General features: G+C 40.3%; 1 protein-coding gene and 2 long non-coding RNA genes across 5 annotated transcripts; 2 read left to right on the top strand and 1 right to left on the bottom strand.

The window, feature by feature from the left end:
* Positions 1-11,426, bottom strand: LOC308569893. The gene is made up of 2 exons (XR_014000912.1): positions 11,112-11,426; positions 1-208 (listed from the first exon to the last, which is right to left on the bottom strand). It is a non-coding gene; the product is annotated as an uncharacterized lncRNA (long non-coding RNA).
* LOC308569887 lies at positions 205-3,103 on the top strand. Its single transcript, XR_014000905.1, has 2 exons — positions 205-1,176; positions 1,677-3,103. It is a non-coding gene; the product is annotated as an uncharacterized lncRNA (long non-coding RNA).
* Positions 6,490-23,778, top strand: LOC308569865 (phthioceranic/hydroxyphthioceranic acid synthase-like). 3 transcript variants are annotated; one of them, XM_081164089.1, is made up of 8 exons: positions 6,490-6,551; positions 8,860-8,934; positions 9,601-9,754; positions 12,952-13,112; positions 14,753-14,956; positions 15,976-16,157; positions 16,404-21,929; positions 22,462-23,778. In XM_081164089.1, the coding sequence occupies exons 2-8, from the start codon at positions 8,880-8,882 to the stop codon at positions 22,462-22,464; spliced, it is 6,285 nt and encodes a 2,094-aa protein (XP_081020215.1). In that variant the 5' UTR covers positions 6,490-6,551; positions 8,860-8,879; the 3' UTR covers positions 22,465-23,778. The 3 variants fall into 3 exon arrangements, with proteins under 3 accessions (XP_081020215.1, XP_081020213.1, XP_081020214.1); XM_081164087.1 differs by having other exon boundaries at positions 16,404-23,777; XM_081164088.1 differs by lacking the exon at positions 6,490-6,551 and having other exon boundaries at positions 7,756-8,934; positions 16,404-23,777.

The raw sequence follows: 23,778 nt of genomic DNA on the forward strand, positions 1-23,778 counted from the left end.
TTTCGGAGAAAAGGCTTTTATTTCTACCATCCATGAACTGGTAGAAGGAGCAAGTGTGATAGTTCACAAAAAGCCTGCACGAGTTCACAGTCATGTGCACAAGCATATATACCCCTTTCCAGTTCCCTCCCCCTTTCTCCTCCCTCAGGAGTCCTGCCCATGAGTTCCTCTGAGCATGAACAGAAAGCTGTCTTGGGACTATTGGACTCTTCCTAGGAAAGGGGAGTGAGAGTGGTTCAGCATGTCCAAGCATGTCCAAGAAGTTGCAACTAGGATGAGATAAGATTCATTTCCCAGGCCTGCTATGAACAGAGCCTATTCATTAGCCTTTAAAAGTAACATTTTGCCTTTTGCCACGGCATCTTGTGAGAAAAGCAGAGAAGAGCAGAGAAAAGCTGTTTTGGATTTTTAGAAGACAAAAGGAGTTTTGGACAGTTTTGAGGCCTGGTGTGATTATTGAAGCCTGGGGTGATTTCACAGACAGGTTTTGGGTATTCTGTCCCTTCAATGGGAGTTGTAGTCCCAAACATCTGGAAGGCACCAGGTTCAGAAAGGCTGGTCTAAAGTGCTGTTTCATTTCCTAATTAGGTAAACTTACTTCATAGGGGCATAGAAAAGGGAATATGTCACATGCAAAATCATCCAAGCTTTTGTGATATGCCACATCTAATTTTGTTTTGTTTCCTAAGAAAAGATCCTTGCTTGTTTCATTAATATAGCAGCAGTATGGGATTTTATCACTTCCTATGTATTATATTTTTATCCTACTTCTCCATTTTAAACATTTGTTGCAAAATAATAAAATGCCCCTTTTGATTTGGTTATTAGTAACCTCCACAAAATGAAGGTTCCTCATCTTGTGTCTTTGAGGTGCATCACCAACCAAAGCATGTTGGCATGTTATTATTTTACAAAGATCAATGATTTCATGAGGATTTAGTTTTATGAACCATTTTGAATCATCTTCTTTTGCTTCTTTTGTTTTTGGTGTTTTCCCTTTTACTTTTGCAGCTTTACCTGGAGTGGCTGGTTTTTCCATGTGTGATGGAAGTATATCACCTTAGAAAGTCATGAACATGGTTATTAAAAACAAGCACACATAGAATTATAGTTCTTATTTAATAATTTGAGCCAACTTCAGCAGAAACGTGGGACTGATTTTCATCACGGATACCGGTATGTATTTCTCTACTTACGGTTCCACATCTTATTTTAAAACTTTGAAGTATTGTGGAATTTGTTTTTGGAGGAATCGGACATGGAGGAAGGGGTCAATTTCCTTCATCTTCCTCTGTCCTCATCTTGGTATAAGGAAACATTTCTTCTATTTACGGATTTATTCTAGGCATAACCAAATTTTGCTTGTTGAACCTTGTCTCATTAGATAAGTATTAAAGCATTCCGACTCCTTTTGAACTACATTGATTGGTTTATTCCTTAATGATTCGGTCATTTTTGCGAGTTCCAAGTACTTGCTTAACTTTACTTCCCATTCTTCTCTAGTAGGAATCTGTTAACTTTTCCAGTACATAGCTACCAGTACCCCAGCTGCCGTCACTACGTATAGAAATAATATTGTTCTTTCTTTTGGGATATCCTTGGTTAAAATCCCAGGAAGGAATGCTTCTGGTTTTCTGGGAAATGTGAATGTTAATAGTTTTTCCATTTCTTCATAGATCGTGCCCCAGAATTTTTAAATTCCTGGGCACAACTACCACACATGAAAGAAGGTTGCCACTTGTGATTTACATCTCCAACATTTGTTATTGTGGCTTTTGTTGATTTTTGCCAGTTTTACCAGGGTTAAATACCACATGAACTGCATTTCCATGAAGTTTTCTTTAATTTGGTGACATGCCGTGAATTTTAATTTTATCTTCCATAGCTTCCTCCATTTTTCTAATTCTATCAGATGACCGAGGTCTTGTGCCCACTTTTTCATTACATCTTATATTTCTTTGTCTTTTAAATTCCAATTTAAGAGTAGCCTATACATTTTTGAAAGTTTTTGTTATTATTTTGTAATCATTCTTTCTCTAAATTTGAGGTTTTGTTATTGAATCCTTTCATTTTTTGTCTTTTTCTAGGGCTGCATATAGCTGGTGGTATTCTAGCCAGGTTATTCCTAATTTTTTTAACTCTTCATGTTTCTTCAATTTAGGGCAGTTGTTTTGTTCTTCTACTAAGTCCCTATAAACTGGCCAGTTATTCCTTGTGTGTTTTTGTTTGTGTGCGTATTGCTGTTGCTTCGATAGGTGAGAGCCACCATGGGGTTTTCAGTTCAGTAGTGGTAGATATCTTTCCCATACAGTGTACAGGGCTTTCCTCACTATATGATTTAGGAATCCTCTATGGTTCCTAACTTTGTCATGTCCTAAATAACCATGCCAACCATAGACATTGTCCCAGCCCTCTATGTCCAATATTTCCGTATTTTTTTAACAACATCCAATCTTTGATCTAGGTCAGACTTGACGCTTCGTAATATAATTTAAAATCCGGGACCGCAAAGCCTCCTCTATCCATAATCTTCGTTAATAGTTTAAATTTTATTCGTGGCTATCCCCCCGCAAGATAAATTTTGCAAGGTCTTTCTGCCAGTCTCTAAAACATTTAACCCCATTAATGATTGGTATAGTTTGAAATAAAAATAACATCTTTGGAAGTATTGTCATTTTGATTATTGACATCCTTCCCCACCAAGACAAATTTAGCCTTCCCCAGGTCTCCAAATCTTTTTTTATTTATTTGTATAAGTTTATATTTTTGTTTGTAATCCAAACGCCCGAATAGTTCACTTGGTTATTTTTAATCCTGTTGCTCATTCTAGTTCTTTCTGCTCTTTTTTGTTCATATTTTCCACTAATAATTTGGATTTATCTTTATTTAGTTTGAACCCCGAGACTTTCCCAAATTAATTCATTTTTTAAATGGTTTCCTGTATACTCTCGGCCAGATTTTCAGTGGTTATGATGACATTGTCTGCGAAGGCTTTAAGCTTGTAATACCTATTTCCTAAATTGATACCTGGTATTTTTGGTTCATTCCTTATGGCTGTTAATAAAGTTTCTTGTATAGTAATAAACAAAAGCGATGACAGAGGGGATCCTTGTCTTGTTCCTTTTTAAATGTTGAACTCTTCCGTAATTTCATTATTTATAATTAATGTTGCTTTCTGATTGGCGTATATAGCTTTGATTCCGTTAATTATCTTGTTTCCTAGTCTCATTCCTTCGATAGTTTTCAATAGGAAATCCCATGAAGCACTATCAAAGGCCTTTTCAGCATGTAAGATTTTGTGATCCATACATTATGTCCCTGCTTTCCCTAAAATATTACAAAAAATCATGGCTACAGCACAATGATAAACAAATGTGAGTGATCCAGGAGCACCACCCAGAAACTTATTAAGAGGTGTAGAAATCACCTAAGTAAATACATAAATCTGTATTTTAACTGGGGCTGCATTATCTTTCTCTCATGTGCTAAAGAAAGCAAGTAAGGACACAGAGGAGAGCAAAATTTCCAAACATTCCTTGGCTTCCCATCAGCTGGAAAATGTAGCCACAGAAATTTCCTTATTATGCAACAGACTGCCCCAGCTCGACATACTAAAATCATATGCCTTTCATGCTATAAATATAAATGAACTGCGTCTTCACACCTAGTTCCCATACATGCTAACGATCAATATTCTACTAAATTCCTATAAACTGGCCAGTTATTCCTCATGTGTTTTACATGTTATAATGTAGTCACTGCAACTAACAATATTTTTTGAACAACATATAAAGTCAACTACAGGTGGTACATGAGCACTGTTCCACAGCATTTGATATATTCATTTACATACATTCATTCTAAATATGGTGGGGTATGTACTCTTTTTCATTACTGTTTGTATTATAATTTATAATTTTTGTAAAGTGATATGTGCATGCAGGTCATCGTCTGTAAAATTTTATTTTCAGTTTATGAAGCTATTCTATATCCTCCCCCCACGCTGACGAAGAATTCTACGAAACAGTAGTCAATCTCCGGAACAGCGGCGTAGCGGGGGTTGTCAGCACCTGGGGCAAGGCAAGTAATTTGCGCCCCTAACCCGGGGCAAGGCAAGTAATTTGCGCCCCCTAACCCCTAACCTGCCGCCGCTGCCAGCTTCTTCTTGCTGCTGCCTGGTCTGGTCTGGTGTGGTTCTCTCCCGCGCTCTGGGCGGCCGCTGCACTGTCCCTCCCCCAGATAGTCCCTCACTCTCTCTCCGCACCGCACGCCTGGCACCCACCCCCTCCACAGTGGGCGGAAACCCAGCAGCTCGGATCGGATTCGCACAGCCAACACTGCAGTGAGAGAGAGTGAGTGAGCCAGGTAGGGGCAGAGAGCTGCGAGTGCGAGCACGCCCCCCCAGATGTTGCGCCTGGCCCCCCCTGCACCCCCCACGCTACGCCACTGCTCCGGAATCACTGTTAAGTTTTGGACATCATATTTGCTGAATACATAAAGCTTCACAGCTTGTCTTACATCGTACAAAGTCTGGTACCTCGCTTCATTTAAAGATTGTCAGAGACTTGAGACTAAAGATTTCATTTAGTACTTGTTATGGTTTGAAGGAATCCTATAAAGATTGTTTATTGCGTATGTACATGGTCATCGTGTTGCCTAGACATTGCTGACATACTCTTTGCAACACAGGGGTTTGTTTGGTTACTTCCAGATTTTTCGGGCTACAACTCCCATCAGCCCCAGCTAACATGGCAGTGGGGTTTATGGGAGTTGTAGCCCAAAACATCTTAAGAGCATCAGGTTGGGAAAGATGGCTTTAAACAACAGCATTTTATCATACTAGAACGGATTTAGAACAGGGAGCAGGAGACTATCTCACTTGACTAGTCCAAGCCTTCTCCCTCACCACAAGGCAGGCCCACTTAGCCACCAAATACCCCAACCAACTCTTACCAGAAAGACCACAGCCTGCCACAAGGAGAAAATAGTTGCACTGCATGCAGAAAGCTGCTTATAAGGCAAATACCCCAAGGTGAAATCTTCCAAATGTGAGTGATCAAGAAGCTGTGTAGGAAACCTGCTTGGATATGTTCCACCTATTATCCATCTGCTATTTTTGTGCCCTTGATTGTTAATATATGTAGGCAATCCATTTTTTTTATTTTAAAAAATGTTATTACAGTCTCATATATTGATAAGAGTGTTGTGAGTGCCAGAACCAAAATGACATTTAGGCAGCCACAAAACAGTTGTTGGCACTCCATAATGTTGAGTACTGCCACAAAAACCCTATATGCAGAACAAACCAGGAGAGCAGTAATAAGTCAGATTAGTGAGCAGAAGAGCAAGATTCACATTAATATAATAGAAGCTCTGTTAACTACATATATTGTCCAAACATACTCCCAAACAGCTGAATATTTTGTCCTAGGACAAACACTTAGTTTTATATGGGTGTAAGGCTTACTGGATTTTCACTTTAAACTCTGTAAATCCTAATGGACACAATGATTTAGCCTCATACTTGTAACATCTTTTTGCAGTTAATCACATGAGAAGGTATTATCATAGCAATTATAAACTATGACTCCCAGAAGCTGAGTTTATTCTGTTTCGCCCTATGTATTATTTGAGTGAAATACTTCATCTTATAAGGGACACAGGTGGCGCTGTGGGTTAAACCACAGAGCCCAGGACTTGCCGATCAGAAGGTCGGCGGTTCGAATCCCCGCAACGGGGTCAGCTCCCGTTCAGTCCCAGCTCCTGCCAACCTAGCAGTTCGAAAGGACGTCATAGTGCAAGTAGATAAATAGGTACCGCTCTGGCGGGAAGGTAAACGGCATTTCCGTGTGCTGCTCTGGTTTCGCCAGAAGTGGCTTAGTCATGCTGGCCACATGACCTGGAAGCTGTACGCCGGCTCCCTCGGCCAGTAAAGCGAGATGAGTGCGCAACCCCAGAGTCGGCCACGACTGGACCTAATGGTCAGGGGTCCCTTTCCCTTTATTTACTTCATCTTAGGTAAGTGCTCTAATTGTGTTTGTGTAGATCTGTGTGTGTGTGTACACACACACACACACACACACACACACACACAGATAGATATCTGAATGTATGGCGAGAGAAAGATAGTATGTATTATTATGCTGTATGTACATAGCACATTCGACTTACAGCTAAGAATTCATCAATGCAAAAATGCTACGTGGTAAAAAGAATTTGTTTTGGTCAGATGACAAAGCATAATTTTTTTTGGAGAAGCAGAAGTCTGTATTCAATTGGAAAGCAAAATCTGAAAGTTGCACTCCGTGGGAACTTCCCAAGCATGATGTAATGGAAAGGTGACCATGAAAAAATGATGAGCTAGCCAACTTGAAACCTTTATAAATGAAAGATGCAAGGAAGTCTCAGCAGTTCTAGCACTTGTAGAACCTTAGTATATGAGGACTTGCCCTCACTACGGTTATAGCTTCTTAGCGAACTTCAATGTATACACAGCACAGAAGATTTCACCAGCAAACTTCAAAAAGCTGTGTGCATTAAAACAACTGGAGGTGAGTCTGAATAGCCTACTCTTGTATGTATTGATGACTTTGATTGTTGTGCATGTTTACTTTACATAAGAATATTGTCTGTTCCTTCATTTTTTTTGCATTTTTATTTTAATGTTTGCAGTTTACAAGTACTGTATCTGGGACCCAAATAGTTTATTTGCTGTGGGCATGCTGAGTAGAATTTTGAAATCCTTTGTATTCTAATAGCAGCACAGCTTCCTCTATTCTGTCCTTTCCATACCTCATACCTTGCAGAAGGCCTGGTTGTGCTCGATGTGGCATGCAATTTGCACCAAATGTTGTTTGAGTTCTTTTTTTACAAAATGTGGCCATAGAGGTTGCAGTAGAAGAGGCTATCTGCTGTTTTGCTGCTACAAAAACAGTAATAATTCCACTTAGCCTTATATGCACTAGTGGCTAAAATTGTGGAAACCTTTTTTTAAAAGTGTATTTCTGAGGTTTGATGGCTCATAATGTAATGAATGATATGGTTTGAATGGATCGAAAATGGTTGAAGACCACCACCACAAAATAGATGCTGTTGATGAACTAATAATGAACTAAAAAAATTCCTTCCAGTAGCACCTTAAAGACCAACTAAGTTAAACTAAGTTAACTAAGTTAACTTAGTTGGTCTTTAAGGTGCTACTGGAAGGAATTTTTTTATTTTGACTATGGCAGACCAACACGGCTACCTATCTGTAACTGTAATAATGAACTGTGTTGATCAAAAAGCTAATGGTATGTGCATGTTCTGGCCAAGTGAACGGTACACACAAAGAAGCATAAAGACTGGCTGTACTACACTAGTTACAAACAATGAGTGTTGTAACATGCCAAAGAAAGGGAGAAATGCCAAGATTCAGATGAACAACAAGAAGACTATATAAGATGAGACTTTTCAGATTGGTCTGTGTGTCAGACGCAGACAGGATTCCCACTAGCTTTTACTGAACCTAATCAATTCAGTGACGAGCCGGTGAGTATGGATGTGTAAATGAGTGCATATTCCCTGTCTTGTTATATGCTATGTTAACCAATAAAGCAGTATTATATAGAAATTCCAATATATATTGGTTGTCTGAGGTTACTTGCACTTTCCTAGGGTACACTGGGTCTCATCTATGTTAAACACCTAAACAGATAAAAGAATTCGTACCAGACTCCCTGCAAGGTGGGCAGGATGCCAATGCCTAAGCCACTACCGCTCACATTCTGCAACCAATAAAGTTGTGGCCTAAATTTTGCCCATTAACATTAACCTAAAATTCTGTGTCCTTGTGTCTTTATTCTCATGGGGGTGGCTTGGGGCTTTGACACACAACCTATTTGGTCATAACAATAACACCACTTTGTTTTGGAGTAATACCATAAAATTATATATCAATGGAAAGATAATTTAATGAAGAATGCAATGCAACAAAGTTTATTCAACTATTTGTATTCTATCAAAAGTTAAAGCCAAATAACCAGAAAAAGGAAGCACAACTTGCTTAGGTTGATATGCAGTAGCTTTCCTTCATTTGAATGTAGCCAATGAGCATGAGTGTTTAGAGAGCCAATCAGGTGTCATCTTGTTTTGGTATTACGGGGGGGGGGGGGGAGCGGTGTTATGAGCTATCAAACCTTGGAAATACACTTTTCCCAAAAGATTTCCACAATTTTGGCCACTAGTGTAGATGCCTTAATATTTTACATTAGGAAGACGGGAAAGCATCTGACAGGTCAGACTGTCTGTACATCTGGCCCAGTATTTTTTAACTAGCTGGCAGCAGGCAGCCGGCACTCCGCAGTCTTTCCCATCACCCTCTGATGGTTTTGGCCTGAGATGCTGATGCTTGAAGCAGGGACTTTTTGCATGGAAGGCATATGTGCTATTACCACTCAGTTATAGCTTCTCCCTTGTGCTCTCTTACGGGGGGGGGGGGGAAGCACTAGGAAATAATTAAGGAGCCCCTACTCCCACCTGTTATTTAAAAAGGGATGGGACAGATGAAGATGTATTTAACATCATGTCTACTTTGGCCCCCAGTGGTAACTAGAATATATTGGCTCCATCTAAATGTCCACTTTCTGGCTGGTGCTTGCCATTAATTAAGCCAATAATGAATGGTCATTGACATTATGTTCCCTAAGGATTATCCCCAAATGACCACACAGAAATCATAGAATCGTATCATTGTAGAGTTGGAAGGCATCCCAAGGGTCATCTAGTCCAACCCCCTGCAATGCAGCGCTCACCCTGTTGGGGAAACATATTTTAATTTTAGATGTGGATTCATTGAACTAATTATTTTATACTTTTCAGAATAAAAGTAAAAAAAACTGATGGACACTGAGGATGAAATTGCCATTGTGGGGATCGGATGCAATTTTCCTGGAGGTGAGCACTGCTCCTTTAAATCACATATTAAGTATAAGTCAATGTGTAGTGGGTGCTACCAGAGATCTTTATATTAGAACTAACAGGGAATATGATTATACTTCTAGTGCAATGATACAGCAGCATTCATATAGCAGCTTTTTAATTATCATAATCAGTATCGGCTCATGTGGTAAGGCTGAATCATGGATGCACACTTCTGATATACAGTTCTATGATAAAATAATATAGAATCATAATATCATAGAACTGGAAGGGGCCAAGAGGGTCATCTAGTTTAACCCCCTGCAACACAGGAATCATTTTGCCAAACACGGGGCTCAAAGCCATGACCCTAAGATTAAGAGTCTCATGCTCTACTGGCTGAGCTATGTTGAGTTATTTACTCAGAATTTTTTAATTGTCTTATACAATGGAACTTTGTTTTTTGAGCATCTCGGAAGCCAAATGATTTGGAAGCCGAATGCCAAAAACTGGGAAGAGAATGCTTCCGTTTTCGAATGCGCCTCAGAAGTCGAATGGCTCTTCCAGAACGGATTACGTTTGACAACCGGGGTTCCATTGTAGTTTCTGTCAAACGAATCACACCAAAATAATTTAAGTTTCTATTTTAATAAACTATTGGGAAGTAAATTCCAGCTATCTAAAATAATATATTTTCAACAGGTGAAGGAATTGATAATTTCTGGCAAGTTCTAGTAGAAGGCAGAAACTGTGTTGTAGAAATACCTCCGGAAAGATTTGAAACCAAAAGCTGGTATGATGCAGACAGTCACAAACCAGGAAAGACGAGTACAAGACATGCCGCGTTTACCGAAGAGTAAGTGTTAATGCTTAATCACACGATGGTGGAAAATAAACTGTGAATCAGCTCCAAGGAAGCAGAACACTAAACTGTTTTTAATATTTTTTATTGTAAAGTAATTTGCCTAAACGTACACATTTGGTGAATGTTAAGGAAAATAGACATTTCAAAGACACTTCTACGCGTGATGCCAGTCATTTTTTCATAGTAAGCAAAAATGGTTTTGGAGCTACAGGCTTGAAGCAGTTTTGTTTTAGCTTAATATGATTGTCCCATGGACGGTACAATTCCAGATGAGTTCAATGGGCTTTGCTCCCAGGTTAACTGGTTATAGGATTGCAGCCTGAACTACATAACTATTTAAGTCAGTTTATTTGGAAATAGAATTTACTGCAAATTGTTTCTTAATCTTAATTACACAGTGTGTAAATTATTTTCAGAATCTGTGGCTACAGCATGTGGGTGCGTGAGATGGTGGACACTGGCTTAAAAGTAGCTTTGAAAAAGAATTGGATCATAGAAATTTGTCCATCAATGACTATTACTCAGGATAACTAAATGGAACAGCTATGAGTTTTTTGTTTTGTTTTTAATCCACAGATTTAAACTGTTTCAGTTTGTATTTTAATAGATGTGCAGTTGTTTCTTGAACATCTTAACCAGAATATTTTTTATATAACCTGTTTACTCATGGAGGTTTTTATTGTATTTCCCTTAACCATATGACAAATCCCATTTTATCTCATTTTTTGGCAATTAAAGTGTCTATTTGAACTGGGCTATCAACTTGTTTTGCTGCATCTACTTGTTTTATATATAAAACAATGAATGAATGAATGAATGAACTTTATTACGGTCTCAGACCAGAATTAAAAAAGCATATAGATAAAATAGCAGTTAGGATTTTTTAACCGATAATTGTTAGAGCAAATGAGGACAAGGAAACAGGCATAGGATAAAACATTTGGATTAAACACGACCTAAAAGCAGCATTTGATACAGTCTCCAGAACTAACACACAAACACAGCTCTTAGGGTCAGGTGCAGCCGCCTAGGACATCTAACGGACCCTATTAATACCTTCAAAGTGTAGCCTTATGAGGCTTTGCCCTCGGGTAGGAAAAATATTGCGCCTGGGAAAGGGAAGTGGGAGTCAACAGACACTCAAGGAATAGTTTCGGAGAAAAGGCTTTTATTTCTACCATCCATGAACTGGTAGAAGGAGCAAGTGTGATAAGTCACAAAAAAGCATGCACGAGTTCACAATCATGTGCACAAGCATATATACCCCTTTCCAGTTCCCTCCCCCTTTCTCTTCCCTCAGGAGTTCCTCTGAGCATGAACAGAAAGCTGTCTTGGGACTATTGTGGACTCTTGGCACCCTTCCCAGGAAAGGGGGGGGGGTGAGAAGCCAAGGGGTTTTCAGCATGTTCAGATATGTTTCAATCTCTTGTTCTGACATGGTTCCCGGACAGAAAGTAAGTTGCAATGTGGTTCTTTAGCAAGGCCAGAAGACATGAGAAAGGCCTGAGAAACAATGGACTGTTCTCTACCTTTGTTACAGCAGAGCGAAATGTTTCTGATGCTTAGCTGCTGAGAAAATGATTTTGAAAAGTTTTGAGAAGCTTTGAGCCTGCTTTAGTGGGGGGTGACTTTGGGCCTAGGTGAGGTCACCTGTCCTCACTTTCCTTCAAAAGGAGTCAGGCAAGGGTGCCTATTGGCCCCTCTACTATTTAATTTCTATCTAAATAACTTAGTATCTGCACTCAATGACTCAGAACTCCACCCGCCGAAGATTGCAAATCGGCATATTTCGGTCCTGCTATATGCCGATGATGCGGTAATTCTATCTAGAACCTCCATTGGACTCAAAAGAGCACTAAGAAAGCTCGCAACATACTGTGAAACTGAATGTCTCAAAAACAACTATCAAAAGACCAAGATACTCGCTTTTGGGGGAAAACCAAAGCTTAGAAGCTGGGAACTCCAAGGCCATAAACTAGAACAAGCCACAAACTACAAGTATCTAGGAATGGTGGTACAGGCCTCAGGAACCAACAAACTACGCATAAACTCCATTGGGAGTTCAGCGGGGGAAAAACGCAAATTGTATCCTTAAAGTCTTCAGAGCACAAGGGGGCTTCTTCGTCCCCACAGCTCTAAAATTATACAAGGCCAAAACTTTGGCACAGCTCCTCTATGGTTCCTTTTTGGGCCCGCCTTCCTCTGCTTTCTCCCCACTTGAGAGAGTTCAATTTATAAAACAATGTCCATAAGTTATCATCCAATTTTGAAAATAACTGCATATAAGCAGTGAACACCTGAATACCACTTGTGAGGTAGCAGAAGAGGACTTTTGCCTTCCTACCCTGCTCAAAAGCTTTTCAGAAACATCTGTCTGCCCAATATTGCAAATAGGATGCTGGACTAGATAGGCCTTGATCCTAATGGCTGCTTAACCAGTCATAGGGTGGGTGGCTTGGAAGCCAGCCACAGCAAGCTCCTATCCCTGGGGAGCAACGCCTGAGCAAGGTGGTCGGCCATTGGGAAATTCCCAGGCTGGCTGCCAGGGATATATGGGATTTTCTGCCATCTGTTTATTTGAATTTCATTTTATTCAGTGTTTTGATAACAGCTGAAACTAGTGTGGAATCTGAAATATTCAGGCACGTGCAACGTTATGACTAGGATCCAAAATCTAGAAGAAAGCCTCTTCCTTTTGTGGAAGGCCTGTTTCTGATTCAACAAAAGAGAGTAGTCCTAACTCTAAATAAGTCCTTTCCTTTGCAAGAACTCTTGCACAAGACTTTGCACTAGCGCTTTTCAAAACCTTTGAGTTCCCCTCTGTATTCTAAAGCTTGTATCTTTATTTACCATGTGTTTAATATAGCCTTTTGCTAGTATAAAGGTTCAGAACAGCACCCCTACATTTTCTCCCTCTACTCATGGTACTTTGGATCCAATTCTACAATATTTATGTCCACTATCCTAAGCCACTATTAAGTAGTGGCTCTAAATATTTTTCTATTTTCATTCTACCTTCCCCAAGAACAAATGACCAAATTATTAAAGCCTTTTATTTTAAAATGATTAATGGAAATAATTTTCTAAAAGTCAAAATATTTGATTGTCTTATTAATGAATGTGCCATGAGTTGGTTGCATATTATTTTCTCCTACTTACAATGTTATTATCTGACTTCTGTTTTGTAGGTTTAATGCATTTGACAACAGACTTTTTGGAATTAATGATGTGGAAGCTGAGCGTATGGATCCCCAGCAGAAATTACTCCTGGAATGCACATATAGAGCACTGGAAGATGCAGGAGTCCCTAGAGAAAACATAAGTGGTTCAAAGACAGGGGTTTTTGTTGGTGAGATGATAATTTGAAGCTTAAAACAGTTGCACTAATTTAGGAGCATAGACTGGAACATATAGGGCTGGTCTACATAATTCTCTTAGGTTGCAATCCTATACACACTTTAAAAGGTAAAGGTAAATGACCCATGACAGTTAAGTCCAGTCGCGAACGACTCTGGGGGTGCAGCGCTCATGTCTGCAGACAGTTTTTCTGGGTCAGGTGGCTAGCATGACTAAGCCGCTTCTGGCGAAACCAGAGCAGCGCACGGAAATGCTGTTTACCTTCCCGCCGGAGTGTTACCTATTTATCTACTTGCACTTTGACGTGCTTTCAAACTACTAGGTTGGCAGGAGCAGGGACTGAGCAATGGGAGCTCACCCCGTCACGGGGATTCGAACCCCCAACCCTAGGCTCAGTGGTTTAGACCACAGCACCACCCACGTCCACGTACTTACTTGGGAGTAAATCCCATTAGCTTAGATCCTACTCAGTTATGAATAGAATTTTCCTATTGTGGTGGTGTGTTAATGAAGTCTTATGAACACTTAAGGTTCATTTGCAGATCACTTAAAAACCCCCAAAAAGTGATTGGTAATGGTGAAATAGCTCCCAAATATACATCAGAACATTTGAAAAATGGGTTCAACATACCTATACTTATTGAACAAATGAACTTTAATTGATGTCAACAGGTAACACGTGCTAATGTAATTCAGCCCACTGTTAAAGACAATTGAGAGCATCTATTGCTGACTACACAATATTTTTGAAGAAAATGTGAAGTTGTCTAGACAGTAACTATAACTGCTTAAGAGCATTACAAGCTAAAGGAAGTTTAAACTGATATAACTCAAGAAACAAACATGCAACTATTGGTTACATGAACAGCACTGTTGATGGTGATTAATCAGTTACATGATTTGCAGTTTAAAAAAATAAAGTCTAGTGTATTAAGAGAGCTGTTGGACTTTATGATCATTAAAAGAACTTCTGTGACTATCAGCTGCTTTGAATAGAACATGTAAATATGGATTTTATAGTAAATAAAACACATAAATAATACTATGCTATAAAGCAACATTTATGCAGTATTTCCAATATTCAGTTCAAATTTGAGGAATAATATGGTTTTCATATTATTAGTGATGTATGTAAAACATTCTTGTAAAACATGCCTTCTAGTAGCACCTTAAAGACCAACTAAGTTAGTTCTTGGTATGAGCTTTCGTGTGCATGCACACTTCTTCAGATACACTTCAGATACATGGCTACCTATCTGTAATTGTAAAACATGATCATTTGTACAGCAACCCTGTTAGGTAGGTGAACTGCATTCAGATTTTATATACTGGAGACCTGAGGAGAGATTAGCAGAGAGCTAGGAAATGCAATTTATGGTGGATTTATTTTTTTTAACCCTAGTCTCACAACTCAAAGTCTATCCACTTAGCTGATCAGTACTCACAAACCTGAATAGCTGCATAGCATTCGCTTACGAAGATGACTCAATGAAAAGCCTAATCTTGTTGTGTAGATTGAAGCATGTTGTGTGTGGCAGATCTAGAGCAATAAATGCAATCAAGTTGTTCAGAATGAATACTGTACTCTCAATGTACTATGCTGGTAACACAGTACATCTTTGGTATTCACAGGTATGATGAATCAAGACTACAGGCTAATGAGTAGCAGAACCCCCACTGAAGCAAGCCACTACGATGGCACCGGGACAGCAATGAGCATAGCTGCTAACCGGATTTCATATACATTTAATCTGACTGGGCCATCGGTTGCCATTGACACGGCTTGCTCCTCATTTTCTTATGCTTTGCACTTTGCTTTGCATGCAATTAAACAAGGTAATGAGATCTAATAGTTTTCCACTCGTTCATATTCTTCCTCTAAGGACTTCAAAGTGGCAAACAAGTCCCCACTGCACGCAATATTGCCTCTTATATTGCCTCTTATTCCTATTTAGCAGCATCAGTTGCAAGGCACAGTAAAATATTGGAATATGTTTCTGGAAAGGTCTGAAGTTTGTATGTTGTGAAAGCCCCCCCCAACCCCCAGCCTTCTGAAGGCCACAGGCACTCACAAATAAGACTGACATATTTCAAAGTATAATTCTGGGATTTATCTTGGTCTTCCTTACACTATGCATATTGTGGACCAGTTATGTTATGTCATGTCACACAGGGTGCATTTTGTAATTTAGGTATGTTGCCTCACAGACCATAAACTCCAGTAGGCAAGCACTGAGTGGAAGTGAGAGAGAAAAGAGCTTATAGGAATGATGTGGCTAACCGTAAGTTAGGAAAATAATTTTATATTAATTTAGTGACAAGACGTAGACATTTGCTTTACTCACACTAGAACATTTTAAAGAGAACAACAGATTTCCCCTCACAAACAATGAGAGACTTACTGTTGCGTGTTGAGACCCCGAAACCACCCCTTCATTGATGAATAAGACACAAGGGCACAGGTATTAGGTTAAATGTTATTGGGCAAATTTAGGCCACAGCTTTATTGGTTACAGAATGTGAGCTTTATTGGCTTAGGCATTGGATTGACCCGACTACATCTGACTCCTGCTCGTCACACAGGGAGTCCGGTAAGGGTCAACCACGGATAGGGGGAACCCCGTCCATGCAAACCAACTCGAGCTAACCCAGGGTTCCTGATGGGGTTGTGGCATGGCCCTAGCCCTGCCCCAGGCTTCGGACACGATTCACACCCCTGGATTCCTTTAACGGAATGCCCTTAAGCTTGGAGGGGCAGGTAAATGTGTATGTTTGTATACCGATGTAATCTTTTCAGAAGACTAAATACTGAGCCTTATGCTGAACAGAAATGCATTCATTATTTTACACTACAGGAGACTGCGAAGCTGCTCTTTGTGGAGGAGTGAGCTGCATAATGGAACCACAGGTCTTCGTCGCTCTTAGTAAAGCAAAGATGCTATCCCCTGAAGGAGTCAGCAAACCCTTTTCTATAAAGGCCGATGGCTATGGAAGGGGAGAAGGTTGTGGAGTTCTTTTGCTGAAATCGTTAAAGAAGGTATGAGTATAGAAACGGGATTCACAAACTCCTGACTCTTAATTCATTAAACCTAGGAATTATGTCTAATTCTATTTATAAAATAGTCATAGCTGGTAGAATGCTCACCATGTCTCATAATCTTTGTTAAAAGAGAGAGAGCATATCATAAAATGTTAACTGAGTTATATTGCACAGGCTGTGTTTGCCATCCCTATGTTTCACAACTTTAAGAAGCTTCACCTCTTTTCATCTTCTTTAAAACAGGCGCAGGAAGACTTCAGCAAAATATGGGGTGTCATCAGCGTGAGTGCAGTCAACCAGAATGGAAGATCCGTCACACCAATCACCAGACCATCTCAGGAGGAACAGGAGAAGTTGCTGCTCAGCATCTACCCAGAGCGTGTTGATCCATCTGTTGTGCAATATATTGAAGCACATGGCACAGGGACACCTGCAGGAGATCCTGTTGAGGCAGAGAGCTTAGGTAATGTCATTGGTCAAAAGAGGTCTCCTAATCTGCCCCCTCTCAAGATTGGCTCCGTTAAAGGGAACATTGGGCACACAGAGTCAGCTGCTGGGGCAGCAGGCTTAATCAAAGTTCTTCTCATGATGCACCATGGGAAGATAGTTCCATCCTTGCACTTTTCAGAGAGCACCAGCAGCATAAATACAGGGAAACTGAATCTCTCCATCCCAACAACAGTGGAGAAGTGGGAGGAGCCTGGTGAATATAGCAGAGTTGCTGGGATCAACTGTTTTGGATTTGGGGGCACCAATGCCCATGTGGTTGTCAGACAGTTTAAACAAACCCAGGTTATTTCTCCAGTCCGAAGGCCTGTCGAATTATTTGTCATTTCGGCAGCTTCAGGAAATTCTCTCAAACGGGCAATGGAAGACACAGCTAGGTACCTTAATACCAGTGAATCAGCGACACTCCCAAATCTGGCCTACACATCTGCTTGTAGAAGAAGCCATATAAACTACAAGTACAGAAAAGCATTTGTGGCATCTTCACTACAGAAACTAGAGCAACAGCTTTCCCCTGCGGTTGAACTGGAAACAGCTCCGCTGAAGAAACCGCCACAATTAATTTTTGTCTTCTCTGGTAACGGTCTGGATCTGAAAGGGATACCTGAGATATTGCTAAGGTCTGAGCCAGTGTTTAGAGACAAATGCAAAGAAATAGAAAGGCTGTTTCTAGAACACCTTCCCACAGGAATTCTAAAATCAAAAGAAAATGAATACAAAGATTTCTCCAGGCCTGAAGTTGCCCAGCCCTTACTCTTTACTCTGCAGGTGGCCTTGGTTACACTCCTGCAACACTGGGGCGTTAAGCCAATTGCTGCTGTTGGCCATTCAGTTGGCGAAGTAGCCGCTGCCCATTGTGCTGGCTTGATTTCCCTGGAAGATGCTGTCAAAGTCATCTACCACAGAAGCAGGCTACAGGCTAAAGTCACTGGAGGCAGAATGCTGGTGGTTGGCAACATTCCCGTTGCAGAAGTGTCAGCAGCCCTTGGAGCATATTCAGGGAAAGTCTGTGTTGCAGCATTTAACAGTCCTTTGTCTTGCACCTTATCAGGAGATGAAGCGTCTATCCATGCCATTCAGAAAGATCTGGCTGAGCACTTCAGTAAAAGAAACATATTTCTTCATGTTTTAAATGTGCCAGCTGCATATCACAGCCAAATGATGGATCCAGTACTAACTGAGATAGCAGACAATCTATCAGAATTAAAGAAAGGGAAGCCTGAGATTGACCTAATCTCGACAGCAACAGGGAAGGCCTTTTCAGATGGTGATTTTGTTACAGGAACCTACTGGGCCAGACAGGTTCGGGATCCTGTTTTTTTTGCAGAGGCTATAACAGCTGCAGCAAAAAGCAGAGATGATCCTGTATTTGTGGAAATTGGTCCCCAGCGTGCACTGAAAAGATATATAATTGAAGCATTAGGGACACAAGCTAAAGTTTTTCCTTCCTTGCACCTTGACAAAGAATATATGACACTTCTCACACTTGTTAAAGGCCTTTTTGAATTGGGAGTCAATCCAGATTGGGAGCACATCTATGCAGGATATCAGGGTGTACCAGCAGCCTACCCCAGGTATCAATTTGATCATAAGAAGCTCATGTCATTTTTAAACAGGCTCCAGCAGCCAACTCAAACCAAGCTGAACGCAAACCACCTGTCAATTCATAACGTCAGCAATGGCAGTTCAGAATTCAAGCATTCCATATCTCAGACAGCGACTCCCTATTTGTACGAGCACAAGCTCAATGGTGTTGCTCTGGTTCCTGGTGCCTTTTTTGTTGAACTTGCTTTGTCAGCTGTGATGGCTAGCTCAGGAAGAAAGGAGCCCTTAAGTTTGTGTCAGATGAGCATGAAGTTTGAATCACCTTGTGTTTTAAGTGAAAATTCTCATGATTTGAAGCTAACAGTAGTATCACAAAAGGAAACAAAATATTTCAAAATACTGTCCTCATCTGGTGCGGTATATGTATCTGGACAGATCACATGGAACCAAGAAACCTTTCTTGAAGAAAATAACATTTCATATAGACATGTTTTTCAGCGTTGTAAATCAATGGTCAGAAAGGATGAAATATACGAAGCATTATCTCGTTTTGGATTTCAGTATGGTTCAGTATTCAAGCAGCTGAGTGATGTGTTTTATTTTGAAGAGCTGAAGGAAGCCATAACCACCATTAAGGTGAACAAGCAAACCAGGGAAGAACTGCACAAGTATTTTATTCATCCAGTGATATTAGACTGCTTTCTGCAAATGACTGGTGTGATGACCACAAAAACCAGGAATAACTGTACAGGGTTTCCTTCCAACATAGGCAGCCTTGTAATTGTCCGACCTTTGGAAGAGGAAATGATGATATATCTGAAAACAAGTAAGTCTACTAAGAACTATTTAGAATTTTGTGGATGCTTCACAGATAAACAAGGCTCTGTTTTGGTTGAGATTAAACGTGTTGGGATCACTCTTCTGAAGAGAGCGTCCAATAGTGATGATGCTTTCCTTTTTGAAAATCAGTGGAAAGAGGTAACCCCTTCCCAGATTATCCAAACCTCAGGAGATGCACCCAGAGCTGCAGTGTTTGCTGACAAAATTGGAGTTTCTCAACAGCTCAAAAAATATTTACATAAAGATTCTAGGTTTTTGATGTATGAAGACTGGGAGCGATTACTGGTGTCAGGAAGCGCAAATTCAGCTGCTCAGGACAAAATTAGGCTAGAGGTACATGACTACAGTGATGTTTTGTTTATGTGGGGAATTCAAAGATCAAATGGAGAAAATCCTGAGAGTGTTGTTGCAAGCTTATCCAAATGTTGTGAAGCTTTCCGGCAACTTGTCGTTGCATTGAGAGAGAAGAAGAGTCAGGGTTCCATCAAGATAATTACATATAGAGCAACAGGCAGGACTGTAGACCACATTAACCCTGGCTTGGCTTTGTATGGGATGGTAAGATCCTGCATTCTTGAAGTTCCTGAAATCACATTTCAGATTATTGATATGGGTTCAACAAGTACAATGGACATAGCAGTTTTAGCAGATGTTTTAGTAGAATATGAAGCAGATAAATATCCTGAAGTCTGGATTAATCAGGGGAGAATTTACACTTCTGAAATTAGATGTACACAGGTTAATGATAGGTCCTATAATGAGCCTTTTCAGTCTCTTCAAGAAACTGAGCTGTCAACTTTTTACACTTCTGAGCCTCAAGAAGTAAGAAATCTATTTGCTGAGCCAGCTGACCACATTGAGATTTCTCTTGATAATCACAATGTTGAAGTGCAAGTTGAGAAAATAAATATCCATTCTGAAGACTATTATCCTGTTAGTGTTTCCAGCTGTAACTTTGGAAACACATTATACTGGAATTCACAGACCATTGATAAATACAGGTTCTTGGCTCTGGACTACAGTGGAACGGTGGTTGCAACAGGCAGTGATGTAAAAAAGATCAAAGTGGGAGATCATATTGTTTCATGCTACCCAGTGGCTGCATCTTCAAGAATCAGGATTCCAGAAGCAGTGTGTTTCAAAACCCAGAAATTTCCATGTTTTCAAACTGTACCCTGTGTCTCCTTCTTCAGGATAGGATGGGAAATTTTGCACCAGATGTTACCAAAGATGAAACAGAATAGATTTTTAGGCATTATTTCTGATGAACCACAGTCGGTTTTGTGTAAAGTGCTTGCTTTGTCAGCTCAGGAACTGGGCTGGAACACCTTATGTACAGCACTTGACAGCAGCCTGGAAAAAAGAGTAGCTCAATGCAACGCCCTTGTCTTTCTGCCCTTCCTAGAAAGATTACCCAAAGACGTCTTAGCCCGTCTTTCACATCTTCAGGATGTTGTGGTAATCGATGGCAACCACCATTCTGAACACTTGCGATCTCTAATTGGAAGCGGTCATGAAAACTTTCAAATTCATATTCTCAGTCTTGCAACCATTTTTCAGAAATCATTGCTGAAACATTCCCACAAGACTTTCAGTGAGTGGTTGAAATCAATGCAACGCAGGCAATTCAAGGACTTGCCTTGTTCCGTTTTTCAGCCGACAGAAAACAGTGAGAGCATAGACACGATAACATCCTACTTTACCTGTAAGGCTGTCTCATTTGCTGTGCTGAAAAGCAATGGGCAGAACAGGTGTATTTCTGACATACCAGTGCATGAAGCAAAGCGGAAGATGTTTAAGCAGAATGCTGTTTACATAGTCATAGGAGGACTCACTGGGCTTGGCTATGAAACTGTTAGATTTATTGCTCAAAATGGAGGAGGATGCATTGTGATCCTTTCAAGGAGAAAGCCCAGCATTGAAAAGCAGAAGGAAATAAGTGATTTGCAGATTCAGAACAAGTGGAGCAAGGTCATCAGTCTGCAGTGCAATGTGACTTTTTGGCCTGAGGTTGAGAAAGCAATCAGTTCAATCAGCAAAATCTTTCCAAAGTGTCCAATCAAAGGTGTTTTCCACGGTGCTGTGGTTTTGCATGATGGGCGCATTGAAAATATGACGCTCTCTAGCTTTGAGAAAGTTTTAAGCCCAAAGGTTGCTGGTGCCATCAATCTGCACCACGCCACTCAGGGACAGGCTCTTGATTATTTTGTATGTTATTCATCTGTTGCTTCCTTAATTGGAAATCCATTGCAAGCAAACTATGCTGCTGCCAATTCCTTCCTGGACCTTTTCTGCCAATTCAGAAGAAACTGTGGACTGTCAGGACAATCAATCAACTGGGGTGCCTTGAATCTGGGACTACTGGAAGGTAAAAATCAACTTCAAAAATTGGTGGAATCAAAGGGTATATCAGTTCTGCAACTGGATGAGATCTATGAGAATCTTAAAACAAGCTTAACTCTGAACCACGCTCAGCAAGCTGTCGTGAAGCTGAACTTCAAAACAATGCTCAACACTTACTATCGTCAAGTTCCAGCAATCAGAAGTCGCCTGCATACAATTATGATAGAACATTTTGGCAGTCAGGCTGAGGTTTTTGAACAAGTCATGTCCAAGGATTTGGCTGCACTGAACATTGAAGACTATACCATATCATTGGTGAGTCAGCTCATTAGTACAGATCCAAGTGACATTGCAATGAATACACCCCTCTTGTCCCTTGGCATAGATTCCATGTTGGCCATGACTCTGCGCAATCTCATTTATATAGAACATAAGGTTGATATACCACTTGTGAAAATTCTTGATCCTCATAGCACAGTGCTTAGTTTAGCACTGCTTTTAGAAGAATGTTCTAAGGAACCCGGGGAACCTACTGTATGTACTTGAGTATAAGCTGACCTGAATATAAGCCGAGGCACCAAATTTTAGCACAAAAAACTGGGAAAACTTATTGACTTGAGTATAAGCCGGTTCACCACACCACAAACCTGGTGGCGGCGGCAGCAGCAGAAGAAGAAAGGGCTGCTTTCTGGCTGCTTGTTCCTCCTCTGCTGCCGCTGCCAAGAACCTCCCTATAAAACGAAAAGAAGATCTTATTATGGAAAAACTAATACTGAACCATCTTCAATAAAAGCCTCCTGGGCCGCTCGTCCTTCCGCCACCGCCTTTGCCGCTCGCAAGAGCAGGCATAGGAGCCGTGGTTGGGAGAGGCACAGCACAGCTCCTGTGCCTGCCCTTGCGAGACATGGGCGGCGGCGGCGGCAGGACTGGCGGCGAGAAAGGGCTCCTTTCGGGCTGCTCGTCCCTTCACCACTACTGCCTCACTCAAGTATAAACCGAGGGGGGCTTTTCCAGCATAAAAATATGTGCTGAAAAAGTTGGTTTATACTCGAGTATATACGGTAAGTGATTCCTGAGGGGAAAATGAACTGTGAAGTAGTAACCTGAAATATCTTTTCCTAGCTTCAGTGTTGATTTTATTTGCGTCATTTTAAAAAAAATCTAATTTTTCTATTAATAGTGACCCTCAACAAGAACCATAATTTGGATTAACTAAATAGATGTAATTATAGTCTTAGTTAGTGCCAGCTGCTATTTCACCACAATCATTTAAATCTGCTGACAGTTAAGCTTTTCATGTGAGGACTTATCCATACATACCTTGTGCCCCACTCTTTCCAGACACAGATTTGTGCTTTAAAGCTCTGTCTCCAAGCATGTGTGGTTTTTGCCCTGGAGCTTTCCCTGCAAAAATCCACTCTTTAGCTCTCAGTCGGTGCAAATGTCAATTCAGGCTTTCAGTGGGTTGAAGTTTGCTCTGATTGAGTGCTAAAATGCAGGTTTTCATGGGGAAAGCTCCACAGCAAAAAAATAAAAGGGTGCTGGGACATGGAGCTTTAAAGTACAGCATGGAAAGAGCAGAGGAAAGGTTGATAAGCCCAGAGGCTCCTGAAACAGCTTACTCTGAACCATTTTGGGGCATTCTTGGTTTGCCCTTCCTAATGTTTTAGCATGCTTAAGACAAGCAAAGTGGTTTACGGGGATCACTTGCCCTTTATGAAAGGGCGCAGTGGCTGAGCTTGAGTTTGAACATTAAACACAGGATTTTAAAATGAATGTAAAATGTGTTTCTGATTTTTTTTTAATCTACAAGTGATTTGCTCCACTACAGTATGTTTTGTATGTTTATCTTCTCCCTTTTGAAAACTGATCAAGGAAATTCAAACAACCATTACAATACATAGCATTTTTCACTGTGATCTCACAGTTTCCAAGGGAGACACGACATAGAGCTTTGCTTCTGCCTCTCCTGGGTCTTTTAAAAAGTGAACTGAGCAAAGGGCTGTATTTGGAGTTCAGTCCTCACTGCCATTGACAGCCTTCATTCCCAGGTCTGTATGCAGTATAATTAACATTACACTTTATATTTTGCAGACTTTGGAGGTTAGTTAAGTACCATATTAGTTAACTTTGCATATCATGTTTAAAATTGTGAAGTACATATTCCCCCCCCCCGATTTTTAATATGGAATATGTTTTTACCTTCATTACTACTTTGTACTTGCATATTTTATAATTTTATGCTATACAGCGAAGTCTTTTTGCTTTATTACTACTTTGCATCAAAAATAACCATTATTACTCTTTGTGTTCAAATAAATTACATTGTTTTTAATCAGTTAATAAAGTGTACTTTTATGTGATTAAATGGAATGTTTATTCT

The sequence above is a fragment of the Podarcis bocagei genome (genome assembly GCF_964188305.1).
Source record: "Podarcis bocagei genome assembly, chromosome: 12".
Lineage (NCBI taxonomy): Eukaryota > Metazoa > Chordata > Lepidosauria > Squamata > Lacertidae > Podarcis > Podarcis bocagei.

Bases quoted from the DNA above. Each gene is read 5' to 3' on its own strand.
- LOC308569865 (XM_081164087.1), top strand. From the start codon at position 8,880: ATGGACACTGAGGATGAAATTGCCATTGTGGGGATCGGATGCAATTTT. The intron at 8,935-9,600 runs GTGAGCACTGCT...TATTTTCAACAG, and splicing joins CGGATGCAATTTTCCTGGAG to GTGAAGGAATTGATAATTTC. The intron at 9,755-12,951 runs GTAAGTGTTAAT...TCTGTTTTGTAG, and splicing joins CATGCCGCGTTTACCGAAGA to GTTTAATGCATTTGACAACA.